General features: G+C 35.5%; 1 protein-coding gene across 4 annotated transcripts; it reads left to right on the plus strand.

The window, feature by feature from the left end:
* Positions 1 to 1990: 1990 nt before the first annotated feature.
* LOC111807343 (isomultiflorenol synthase) lies at positions 1991 to 7550 on the plus strand. Of its 4 annotated transcripts, none has more exons than XM_023693022.2 (15): positions 1991 to 2455; positions 3677 to 3952; positions 4469 to 4657; positions 4738 to 4822; positions 4901 to 5067; positions 5152 to 5343; positions 5430 to 5663; positions 5754 to 5876; positions 5962 to 6117; positions 6201 to 6247; positions 6333 to 6476; positions 6575 to 6752; positions 6848 to 6928; positions 7023 to 7106; positions 7198 to 7550. In XM_023693022.2, exons 1-15 carry the CDS (start codon positions 2255 to 2257, stop codon positions 7327 to 7329), a joined length of 2289 nt encoding a protein of 762 aa, XP_023548790.2. In that variant the 5' UTR covers positions 1991 to 2254; the 3' UTR covers positions 7330 to 7550. The 4 variants fall into 4 exon arrangements, with proteins under 4 accessions (XP_023548790.2, XP_023548791.2, XP_023548792.2 ...); XM_023693023.2 differs by lacking the exon at positions 1991 to 2455 and adding an exon at positions 3328 to 3601; XM_023693024.2 differs by lacking the exon at positions 1991 to 2455 and adding an exon at positions 3328 to 3591.
* The last annotated feature ends 5892 nt before the right edge of the window (positions 7551 to 13442 follow it).

The following is a 13442-nucleotide window of genomic DNA, read 5'->3' on the forward strand; positions in this document are numbered from 1 at the left end:
ATATTCATGCATTCACATTATTATTTTTTGGAAATTTTAATTCTATTGCCGTTATTAATGATTTATCTTTTTTAACATTTATATATAAATATATTATATTTTCAAAACCCGTCTCATTTGTTATAAAATTAAAATGAAATAATAATTTAAAGATTTTAGACTGTCAAAGTAGGCATAGTTTTGTCGTAATTGAGATATAGTATCTATTTTAAAGTTGGAGGTTCAAATCCTCGTACAATCTGGTAGGCAGTGGCTTGGTTAAGGGAACCACTTGAGCTTATGTACCTGAACCTAGGTGATCTATCCATGACCAAGATGAAGTTTGGATGAAATTAAGTAGAACGGACTGATGTTGAAGAATCAGTGAATGAGTTGTGGTTAGGGGTGAAAAGGGTGTTTAAAAGAATGGAAGACCTAAAAAATACGACTAACCCAAACTCGTACAATTTTGACTTAATCGAATTTATTGTTAATAAATATACATAAATTTATTTTATATATAACTCTTTTTTCAAAATATATATAACAAACTAACATTTTACTTATATTAAAAATAAAAAATTTAACAAACTCGAATAATCCTAGCTAACATAGCCCAAATTATATATAGCGAGTCGAGTTAAAAAAATTTACGATCTAAATAATTGAATTTTATTTTAAAAAAAATGTCTAAACCCGACCCTAAATAATAAAGATCCTAAAATGAAGGATATTTAGAGTCGGGTCAACAAGTAATTAAATAAATAATAAATATATATTTAATATATATATAATATTGATGTTGGTGGGTGAGCACGTCAACTTAGTAAAAAAGAATAAGGAAAAGTCCAAGTCCCCACCGTTCGGTGGTATGACGTGGAGCAGGGGATTATTTAATATTTGGGTTTGTTTCTATTCCCTAACCATCCATATACTGTGGACATGCCCATTGTGTGAACCCGCTCCAAGTGCTCACAAACGTTCAAAATCACTTAACTATGCCTACCAAAACGCTATCGTCACGCTAATTTTAACTTCTTTTTTGCTACCTACCTACCTGTCTACATCATCGTCGTATACTACTAATTAGTATTTAAAAATGTTCACGAGGTTAATGAAGGTAGAGACGGGATACTATGACATGCATTTAGTGTGAAGATGTAAGTGCTCAGAAACGTTCAAAATCATTTAACTTTGCCTAACAAAACGGTCACTTTAATCGTCATGCTAATTTTAACTTTTTTTGTTACCTACCCACGTCGTTAATGTATACCACTAATTAGTATTTAGAGATGTACACAAGACGAGGCGGAAAAACCTAGATTTCTCTGTCTTTATCTCGTATTTTAATTTTTATATTGAGAAAATATTTATTTATTTTTTTAATATAAGAAGGTAATTTTTTTCCTATTTTTGTATTTTTTTGAAAGATTTTTTAAATTATTTTTCAATATAGTTTATATTAAAAAAAATATAAAATAACCTAATAAATATTACAATATAATTTTTCTAATTAAAAATATAATATATAATTTTGTCTTCCTTTATATTAATTAAATAAGTAAAAACTATATAATTAAATTAAAAAAAAATTGTAATTAGCGTGTGCTCCCTTACTCAAAATTAAAGATTTAAATCTTCGTATCTCAATTAAAAAAAAAGAAAAGACTCATACAAGTAATTAATGTAATAATATTCATAATTTTTAAAGACTTAAATTTCGATATTACAACATAATTTTTCACCGTAAAAAAAAACAATATATATTTAAAAAGGGAGGTAAGACAAGGTCGGGATTGGAATAGAGAAATCTCTTCTCGCTCCACGTTTATTTTCTTTATAGTTTCTCTATCCTACCAAGAGCTCTCGTATAAACAACATTATATAATAAAATAAAAAAAATAAAAAAAAAATTAAAATCCCTCAATATATTGTTGGTATTATAATTAATATAATAATGGAGGATTATTATTTATTGGGGTTGACTTTAGGAATTAGTTGGATAGAATGTAAGAAAACTGGCACGACGAACACAAGGATATTTATAAAAACACCATATTTATGAATGTAATGGGAAGGGTAGGGAGGTTGGGTTTAGGCTGTCCATATCAGTGCGCATGTGCTGTCTGATTCAGCTCGAGGTTGCTAAGGTTTAAGCTCTTGTGTGTCTGTCTGTGTGTGTGTATAAAACGAGTGCCTGTGTCTGTGTCTGTGTGCGTGGCGGTCGGAATTCAATAACCAAGCGGCTAGCTTTCTCACCTTTCTTTGTCTCATCATGTGGAGGCTCAAGGTTGCTGATGGTGGTAATGACCCTTACATCTATTCCATGAACAACTTTGTCGGACGACAAATATGGGAATTCGACCCCGACGCTGGCTCCCCCGATGAACGAGCTGAAGTTGAACGCGTTCGTAATGAATTCACTAAAAATCGTCTTAAGGGCTTTCCTAGCGCTGACTTGCTCTGGCGTCTTCAGGTAATTTTCATGTCTAAATCTTTTAGTGCTACTTACATCTTAACTAGTGTAATCGTCGATATGGAGTGTTCGTTTATTTGTTGAATTTTGAAAACCGACGTTTTTTTTTTTAACTAAAAAAAGTATTGAATCGTGAACTTTTACTAGTTTATCTCGGTCTCGGGTTGGCGTTAACCTCCTACCTAAGATTTATATTCATATTTCTCCCCTTTTTTCGTCTTTTTTTTTTCTTTAATTATTATTATTTGGATTTTAACAATGATGTATAATGATTATGCATCATTAATTACAAAATAATTATATAAAAAAAACTATTTTTCGTCTCTAAAATTTGATTTGATCCCTAACTTTTTAAATTCAACGATTTTAATCTTAAAATATTTTGTTGATTATTAATAAAATTCTCGTATAAAGCTACTTTTTATTAAAAAAAAATTATTTTATGTTTTTCAATTATTAAATTAAAAACGTTTTATTTTTTATTTTTTACTTTTTTTTTTATTTTACTCGGTCTCCTTTGGCTAATCCAGAATTTTACTTTTTTTTAAAAGAAAATAAAAAATAAAATTTGAATATAAAAAAATATATGTCTATTACGCCAAACTACTTGAACATTTATGTTTAAAAAATAATTTAAAATTTCCATAAATTACAAAATAATTAAAAAAAAAACCATATTCCTAAAATTTGCATTTTGTTATTTGTTTTTTTTCGTTAATTACTAATAAAAAAAGATTGTATAATGCCTATTTTTTTTATTAAAAAAAATTATTTTCTATTTTTTAATTATTAAATTAAAAACATTTTTTTATTGTTTTTTTTTTTTTCGTTTTCTCTCTCTTGTCTTCCTCCTTCCGTCTTCTACCTTCAACGACCGCTTTTTTTTTTTTTTCCTTCCTTAATGTCATCGTCGATCAGTCCACCGTCGGCGCTCGTCCTCTACCGTCGTCGTTGCCCAGACGCGCCGCCTCAGCCCTCCCTCTTTCCACAGATCTCCCTCCTCTTTTCTATCGCCTTCAGAGCGCCAACCTCTCTATTGATTATGTTTTTTATAATAAAAAACGGGAGAAGGAAGAGAAGAAGAAGAAGAATGATCGGAGAGGAAATTTAGGAGGGGAAAAGATTTACAATCGTTCGTGAGAATCAGTATCGGCTACAACAAAATCATTTAATTAGAAAAATTAGAAAAAGAAATGTATAATTCTTATTATTTGATTGCAGCTTCTGAGGGAGAAAAATTTCAAGCAAAGTATCCCACCGGTGAAGGTTGAAGATGGAGAAGAAATCACTTACGAAATGGCGTCCGATGCAATGAAGAGAGGGGCGTATTTCCTGGAGGCCATACAGGCGAGCGATGGACACTGGCCCAGCGAAACATCGGGGCCACTATTTTACTTGTGCCCTCTGCTCATTTGCATGTACATCATGGGTTTTATGGATTCCGCTTTCAGTCCGGAGCACAAGAAGGAAATGATGCGCTACCTTTACAACCATCAGGTAGCTATTAAATTTAAGCTTCATTGGCTTTTACTTTCAGTTTTCGATAAATGCCCTAGGATCATGTGTTCTTTACTTGGATCTTTTCCTTAATTGTGATATGTCCTGGTATATAAGCAAGAGATTGACATGAGATCTTTTGGAAAAACTAAAATCAAAACTACGAGAGCTGTTCGTTGTCTTATCACGTGTTATCAAAGTCATACCCTTATTTAAACTTAGTTATGTCAATAGTGATTCAAGTGTTGAACAAAGAGGGAGCCTCAAAGGTGTCTTTGTGAGCCGTGAAGGTGTTGTCGTAATATGACTTAGGTGTCCGAATAAAGAAGTTGTGAGTTTTGAAGGTGTAGTTATAGCGAAGATCCATGGTAAAGCTCTATTGAACTAGCAATGTGCTCGAAAGAAAGCCATCTAAAATAGTGTTAGATGGATGGATGACTATTTAGGGAGAGGCTTGATAGTGTACTTTGTTCGAGGGAGGATTCCCACATTTGATTAATGTACTTATGTTCACAGAATGAAGACGGCGGATGGGGATTACACGTCGGTGGGCACAGTAACATGTTCTGCACGACCTTCAATTATATCTCTCTACGTTTACTTGGTGAAGAGCCTGACGTTGAGGCAGTTGCCAAAGGCAGAATCTGGATCCGTGACCACGGCGGCGTCACCTCCATACTCTCCTGGGGAAAGACGTGGCTCTCGGTATGCATAGTTTCTGGTTCATATCCTTTCTGTTTACATTATTATTAACTAACCATTGTTCTTTAATTGATGGGTTGAAGATATTAAACCTGTTCGACTGGTCTGCTAGCAACCCCATGCCTCCTGAGTATTGGATGTTTCCCACTTGGGTACCCATTCATCCATGTAAGTTCATATCAATATCAATATCCACATAAAGTTCATATGAATGAATACTTAAATTTACATGAATATGTGATGCAGCTAACATGATGTGCTACACTCGAATCACCTACATGCCCATGTCTTACTTGTACGGCAAAAGGTTTCAAGCTCCTCTAACGCCTCTTGTTTTACAATTAAGAGATGAACTTCACACCCAAGCTTACGAGAAAATTAATTGGAGGAAAGTTCGTCACATGTGTGCTACGGTACAACCATAATCTATGCCTTAGTTAACTATCCTCTGTATAGTATAGTGTATATATATGTATATAACTTAATTGATATTGCAGGAAGACCTGTACTTCCCACATCCCTTTGTCCAAGACCTGCTTTGGGACACTCTTTACATGCTCAGTGAACCACTCATGACCCGCTGGCCTTTCAACAAATTGATTCGCCAAAAGGCCCTCGACGAAACCATGAGGCACATTCATTACGAGGATGAAAACAGTCGCTACATTACCATTGGCTGCGTTGAAAAGGTTGAATTTGGGTTAATTCATGAGTTAGTTCATATGAATGCAATGATAATCTTAGTTAATCTGGATTTTTGTGATTATGTACACAGCCGTTATGCATGCTTGCTTGCTGGGTTGAAGATCCCAATAGTGAGTATGTGAAGAAGCATTTTGCCCGAATTCCGGATTACTTATGGATGGCTGAAGATGGCATGAAAATGCAGAGTTTTGGTAGCCAGTCATGGGATGCTGCCCTCGCCATGCAAGCTCTGCTTGCTTGTAATATCACACATGACATCGGGTCTGCGCTTAACAATGGCCATGAGTTCATCAAGAACTCCCAGGTGCGTGATAATTAAATGCTAGTTAGCTGCCCTGCCTTGCCCTGCTCTGCTCTCCCCTGACTTATATATGTGTTTGGTCAAATGTTGAAGGTTAGAAACAACCCTCCTGGTGACTACAAAAGTATGTTCCGCTACATGTCTAAAGGATCTTGGACATTTTCAGACTGTGACCATGGATGGCAAGTGTCTGACTGCACCGCCGAGAACTTGAAGGTGTCCTCCTGCCTTCGAATTCCAGTTTCATTCATTATTTGGGTTCTGGGTTTGGCCATTAACAATGAAACTTATAAATTTCTAGTGTTGCCTGCTACTTTCGTTGCTACCACCGGAAATAGTCGGTGAGAAGATGGAACCTCAACGCTTCTACGATGCTGTCAATGTCATCCTGAACATGCAGAGCAAAAACGGAGGCTTACCAGCCTGGGAGCCAGCGTCTAGTTACTACTGGATGGAGGTAGCTACACTCATGGTTAATTCATTATTGATCTCTCCATAACTCCATCACATTCCTCTAATATTATGTTGTATTTTGTTTAGTGGCTGAATCCAGTGGAATTTCTTGAAGATCTAATCATCGAGCACCAGTATGGTTTATGAACATTCTCTTAAAGTTCTGGTTTTGTTGAGAATTTTATCTTGTTATTTATGGTAATGATGAATGGTTCACAGGCATGTGGAGTGCACCTCATCAGCGTTGCAGGCCATACTCTTGTTTAGGAAACAATACCCAGAACACAGAAAGAAAGAGATCAATAATTTCATCAACAAGGCGGTTCAGTTTCTTCAGGACATACAATTGCCTGATGGTTCTTGGTAAGGCATGCATTAATACATAAGCAGCATTTGTTCTTGTTTTTAATGGCGAATCAGTGACAGAGCTGATATGAACAAAATTACCATTCATTGCATAGGTATGGAAATTGGGGGATTTGCTATACTTATGGAACGTGGTTCGCGCTTAAGGCATTGTCGATGGCGGGGAAGACTTACGAAAATTGCGAGGCGCTTCGTAAAGGTGCCAATTTTCTTATCAAGATACAGAATCCAGAAGGAGGATTTGGAGAGAGCTACTTGTCATGTCCTTACAAGGTAAACACATCCATATTTGTCAGTCAAATCTTAGCTTAGGCGTTGATGTAGCGATAGCTTAGAACGATGTCGTGATCCAAATTTTTGTTCTATAGAGATATATACCGCTCGATGGGAAACGATCAAATTTGGTGCAAACAGCTTGGGGTATGATGGGTTTGATAGCTGCAGGACAGGCAAGTCCCCTACACCTCTCTCCCTACGACTAATCGGCAAAACAATTTTTAAAAACAAAATACTAACGGTTTCCATTCAAAACAAACACAACAGGCGGATGTAGACCCGGGTCCCATTCATCGAGCAGCCAAGTTGTTGATCAATTCTCAAACTGAAGATGGTGATTTTCCTCAAGAGGTGGGTGCCATGTTTGTTCTTCGTTCTAAAACATACCCCTAATGAATACAAGAAGGAATGGTTACTTAATTATGTCGTTAAACATGCGCAGGAAATTACTGGAGAGTTCTTCAAAAATTGCACCTTGCACTTCGCAGCATTTAGAGAAGTTTTTCCTGTGATGGCACTGGGAGAATACTGTAACAAGGTTCCGTTGCCTTCCAAGAAGAACACTATAAATTAAGGTTTTAAATTACACGACAAATATATTATGTTCTTAAAGGATCACATGTAATATAATAACTGTACTTGAGCACAGTTTTTAGTGGCCACATCTATGTTCTTTTGCAACCTATTGTTTTGTTTTGTTTTTTTTACACTTGGATGTATTAAAACTTTAGCTACATTTACGAGCACAAAAGATTTGCTCCAAAATTAAATATTTGTATGTGCATTATATTTTCATTCATTTATGTGTACTTTAGAGGATGTGACTTTGTTGAGCAATTTTTTTTGCCTTATTCACTTTGTTTCTTTTCGCTCTTGTGATGATTATGATGATGAAGGACGAGATTGATAATAGTACTTCCTATCACGACGATTTTCGAACGATTTTTGAGGTTTCAAATATCAAATACAAAGACGAACCGGGACAATCCCCTTTGTGAATTCTCAATTTCTGAACACTTCTCTATCTCGATTGATGATCAATGAACATTTGAAAAAGAAATGAGGAATAGGGTGAATATAAAAATACTTGATAAGTCGCCTACTTGTAGCTCTCGTCACATCCAATATTTAGTAGGTATTGAGAGGATTCCCACTGGGCTCCAGGAAATTCGACGTAATTTTACAATTATTTAAGCTTCTAGGAAGGTCTCGAAGCTCTGAGCGGTTCTGTTACATGTCATAACCCTTTTTGGGTCTGAAAACTGTTCTCTGGGTTTTAGCGTCGCATATCTCCTATATAGTGAATCTCATCTCGAGGTGAACCAACTTTTGTTCTCATACTTAGTAAGCTTGCATAGGCACAATAGTGAACGATCGATATCTTGGGTTGAGACGCGACCTCATCATATCTCATATGAGAGTGTAGTGTCTCATCTGAATACATCTATATAAAGTTAGCTAGTGACCCTTTTACAAAAAAACCATACAGTCAACGTTTCGGGGAGTGACCTTGTGTGCTTGCCAGCTACTCAATTTACCCTTATGGTCCCGCCCCTTCTTAGGGCGTGTTTACAATATAACAAGCCTATTCAGAGAGCCCCTTATAGTTTGCATACATGATAATGACATTCATCATGTTAAACTAGTTATGTAATCCCTCATCCCCTCCTTAGGACAGGTTAAGCTCTTGACCCATTTCTATACGTAAAAGTAACTCCTCAAATTGTTGCAACGTGTCATCCTATTTGACCTTGGTCAAACTAGCATGCACGGTTTCTTAGATGCCTGCTACTTGGAAAGGACACTACTGAGTTTGAACTGGGTGACACCAAATAGTGCTACTAAGGTATCAAAGAAAATAAGAGACGATCGAACTTCGGTGATACTGTTTATGCTATTAGCGGCCTCATAAGCTCTCTTTAATTTTCTTAGGTATCATGAAGGTTTACTAGAATTTTTGCACATCTAAGCAAATCTCATGCTAGATTTCTACGTATCTCAAGACTAGCTCCTCAACACTGATCCAATTTCTGGGAGCACTAAAGTCTAGACCTCTAATTGCCACTCACGATCTTATGGTACTCAGTCTACTAGAAACGTTTTGACCTAGGTCAATGTGAAAACTGCTCTATCTCTAGTACCCCAATTCTTAACGTACATTCATGCATGCTTACTAGGAATTTGAACCGATAGCCCAAATCATGAAATTCATAATCTAATCATTCATGTAGGCTCAATGGTGAGATAATATCCATTGATCACCCGGAGCATAGATCACAATATCTCATCCTTTCTAGCACAATGGAAAGTATTAAAATAAACATGCATCTCAAAATCTTATCCTAGGGGCGTTTTGATAATTCTTCATAATACATTGCACTCTCATCGTAAATTGCCCTTTTAGAGTCCTAAACATAGCATATTCTAACCATCTAAAACAAGATATGCATGCATGCTAGCACGTCCTAACCGTCTCTACAAGTATTACTTGAAGAAAGTTTGAATGGCTACTTATATGGATAAAACATGCATTCCTAAATTGACAACTAATTATCGACATGACAGGAATAGTAGACATAACTACACATGAAAGCCAGTAAAAGGGGTTTGGAATGGGCATGGAACCATGGGCAACACGCCTTAGATAAGCATGATTAGGATATCCAACATGCAACCACAGGCAACACATCTTTGACAAACATGACCATGACACCCCCCCACTCAATTGACATCTCTATCATCCATAGGACTAACTTCAGGTCTCTCGATGTGCTTCTAGTTGATCTCGGCATTCCAATCTACCAATAACCGTTCATCGAATCTTCACATCTTCTTTGTTAGAATCTCTCCAACTTTCTTCAAGGTGGAATTCTTTTTCGTGGCATGAGGTCGTATCACCTCCTTGTGTCTGGTGTCTTCTTGGTCGGGATAACAATGTTTCAAATTACCGACATAGACAATAGGGCTAGTTTTGCATCCCTGTGAGCAATTGGATCCTGTATGATGTCTTCCCGACCTTCATAATGAGTTCGATTGGCCCATGGTATTTTTCCACTAGTCGGTCCTTGCTACATTGAAATTATAGTTGATCTGGCGTTAACTTGATTAGAAATTTTTCTCCATTTTGGAATTATTGTGGCTAATGCTTCTAACTGACCCTTTTTTTTTCATCCGTTTGAATGGTCTTCCCGAGTAAACACGAGTTTGGAGGTTTGTCTCCTCCCATTAGTGAAGGTGTTGGCTTGGGCTCTTTCCCCAACATTTGAAGATCGAGAAAATTGCTTAAAATAGTATTGGATGTTTCTAATATGCCTTAGCTCCCTTAACTCTCTTCTCGTTATTAGAACTGTGAGCAAAGTTCTTGTTTTAAGCTTTTCAAGGTGTCCATTGTACAATGACCACATTGAACGTTCATGTACTTGGATCTCTACCACAACTTTACATCATCAGCTAGATGTATTATTGCAAACGTGACCTTTGCTTCTTCTGTCACGGTATTTTTGGTTCAAAAGTACTATTCGATGTCAAAGATAAAGTTCTCTAGAGTCATGGCATCTCGAACCCTACAGAAGAGCTTGGGGTTCAGGTCCTTTGCCTTGTTGTATTAGAGTGCACCCCAGCTGGAGTTTGGTTTTCCGCTGTTTCATGGTGAGGTTTAGTCTGACGCTCATAACCGCCACTTCAGCCTTGACCACTCTAAGGGTTGCTCTTAAAACCTCAGACATTTCTAAGACCATTCGAGCAACAGAATCTATAGAGCTATACCCAACTCAGATCCACCAACATTTGTGGCCTTGTTTTCTAGGACCTCGATCCTAACCATTAATTCAGGGATGAACATTGCTTCAACGCAACCTACCATTTCATCGATCTTTTCGACTTTAGTAGCAATCTCGTTTATGTTTGACTCCAAAAGCCCCATTTTGTCAAGAACTTTACTAAGACAAAGCAACTTATCTTTGATCCTACTAATTGGTTAGCCTGGGACTTGCCCAGTGGTTTTGTTGCCGACATATTTGTTTACAATGATTCACAGAGTAAACTCGAATTTGATAACACTTGTCAAAATCGCACTCTTATGGTAGCAGGACAACGATTGTTTGGCGCTTGTTCTAACCCAGCGAACAAGCCACTCGTGTAAAAGCCAATTTTTGTGGAGAATCTTGACGTATAATCTATATCTTTAAAAACGTGAGCAAGGAAATGAGTTGAAAATAATTTGAAAGAAAGCAATGTTATAGACTACAAGTGAATAAGCAACAATAACTTATAACCTAGGTATAAAAAATTGACAACTAGTCACATCTTTTTTACAGTAGATTTTGGGGTATTTTAGCCCTAGCACATGTAGACATGATTTTGGTGAATGATCGTATATGTCTATATAGGCATGACTTGAAAAGAGTAAATACCTAACTACTCAGGAAAGCAAGTAAAAGAGATTTGAAACGATCATGCAGCCATTGATAACATGCCCTAAATAAGCATAATCGGGATATTCGACTCGCGGTTATAGGCAACACACCTTGGACAAGTATAACCGGGATATTACCTCTTGTTCTTCTTCAACTCTTGACGATTTTGGAGGATCTAAGAGTCTAGACTGAGCTCCCATAAGCTTTTGAGCAAGTCTCATGAAGGGACTTTTAACCGAAAAATGATTCTAGGTGGCCGAGTCGAAACACCCACGACATTTCCTTCTCTCTTCTTCCTTTTATTTTCTTTGTTCTTAATCATCATATCAAGTCATTTATAGACCCCTCGTTACAAAAAATGGGTAAAACTGACCTAAATACATTTTCGAGATTGCCTTGGACCACTTTTTCCAAGCATTTCTCTCTTCTAAATTATCTCGAAATTGACTTATAATACCCTTGATAAAATCTCCTAGGTTGAAACTTTAATGAAAATCGAGTATTTAATTCTCGGTGGGGCTCGAGTGTTACAACTTCTTCGGATTCCAAAATGATCTTTGGAATATATTTTTTTTTATTTTATTTCTTAACCTTTTATTTTGTTTAATTATAAATAATTTAAAGCCAATAAAAAAAATATTTGTTTCAAAATCTTTTGAAAAATAAAGTGCTTTTCGTAAATTGTTCATTCTTTAAAAATATTTGTCACTTTTAAATTTTAAATATCGATAGACTTTAAGGTCTCGTTTAGTTACATATAATCAAAATCAAAAAACGAAAAATCAAAAAATGAAAATGAAAATTTTTAAAATGCTTACCGTTAGAATATATTATAATAATTAGTTATGGAATATATTTTTAGTTATGGAATATATCTTAGATATTTAATTTGTTAATATTTTTTTTTATGATTTAATTAGTAGTATATTTTATTTTATTCTCAAGATTTAGTTAATTTATATTTTCTCTATTTTTAGTATCAATGGGTAGCTTGTATTCTATTTAAATGTTGGATTTTATATCGCACTGCCACTTTTGATCCCATCTACGTTAATATATATATATATATATATATATATTAATAATACAGATAATCTTTTTTTTACTTTTAATTTTTTTCTAATTTTTATCCAATTTTGTAGATAATACATTTATTATTATTTTTATAAGTCAATGGTTAACAGTTAAACTTTAAAAAAAATATATTAATTTAAATATATAAATGTACATGGTACGTTAGATATTGTTATCATCATTCTCCCTAAAAGTTCGAGCATAACTAACTTTAAGATAGATATGAATAAGACAATTTAAAAAGTGGAAAGTAACTTTTGTAACAACTTATATAAGCTATATATTCATGCAGTATTATAACATCTATTATACCTGTACAAAAATGCTATAAAAAGTCTTATACTTTTAATAACATCAGTTGTTAGGACTTACGAAAAACAGTATCAAAAGTTTAAAGCATTTTTTGGTACGTCTACAAAGTTCTAAACAATACCCAAAAATTAAAATTTTGTTTGGGTGGAAATTTACTGCAATCAAATTATTATTCAACTCAGGACCCTAAATGATTGCTCGGTGATAAAGGATGTAGGGGAGCAAAGATAGCTATGAGGTTTGTCTAGAAGCAGCCATCCTTGGAAGAGTGCATAATAGCTCACTGATCGAGCGCTCTTGTGCCGAAGATGAACGGTGTTGGATGATGAAAGTTCCACATCGGCTAATTTAGGGAATGATCATGAGTTTATAAGTGATGAATACTAACTCGATTGGTATGAGGCCTTTTGGGGAAGCCCAAAGCAAAGCGATGAGAGCCTATGCTCAAAGTGGACAATATCATACCATTATGGAGAGTCGTGTTCGTCTAACATGATATTAGAGTCATGCCCTAAACTTAGTCGTGTCAATAGATTGGTAAATCCTCAAATATCGAACAAAGAACTCCAAAAGAAAAGTCATGAGAGCTTATGCTCAAAGCAATCTGCCGAGCTTGTGGGATGCAAAAATGCATCGGTAGGGTTCCGCCTTAGAGGGAAGCACTCGCGCGATCAATGGTGACGGAGAATGTCGACTTGAGTAAGGCAAAGATGGGTGAGAATCTAATGGCCGGAGAATCCATTTTTAATTTTTAATTTTTAAAATAATATTTAAATGGAATTAAAAAAATAAGATGGAATAACGGAAAGAATGCGGGAAATGGAAGGGAATTAATTGGCTGGCGGCCGTTAAACAAAGGGGAAATAAATAGGAGGCAAAATTGGGG

This window comes from Cucurbita pepo, chromosome 12, assembly GCF_057944985.1.
Source record: "Cucurbita pepo subsp. pepo isolate OVF chromosome 12, ASM5794498v1, whole genome shotgun sequence".
Classification (NCBI taxonomy): Eukaryota; Viridiplantae; Streptophyta; class Magnoliopsida; order Cucurbitales; family Cucurbitaceae; genus Cucurbita; species Cucurbita pepo.

What these genes read in the sequence shown, in the direction of transcription:
- LOC111807343 (XM_023693022.2), top strand. Translation starts at nt 2,255, where the DNA reads ATGTGGAGGCTCAAGGTTGCTGATGGTGGTAATGACCCTTACATCTAT. An exon ending in GCACCGCCGAGAACTTGAAG is followed by an intron (nt 5,877 to 5,961) that starts GTGTCCTCCTGC and finishes ATAAATTTCTAG; the next exon opens with TGTTGCCTGCTACTTTCGTT. An exon ending in ACTTGTCATGTCCTTACAAG is followed by an intron (nt 6,753 to 6,847) that starts GTAAACACATCC and finishes TTTGTTCTATAG; the next exon opens with AGATATATACCGCTCGATGG.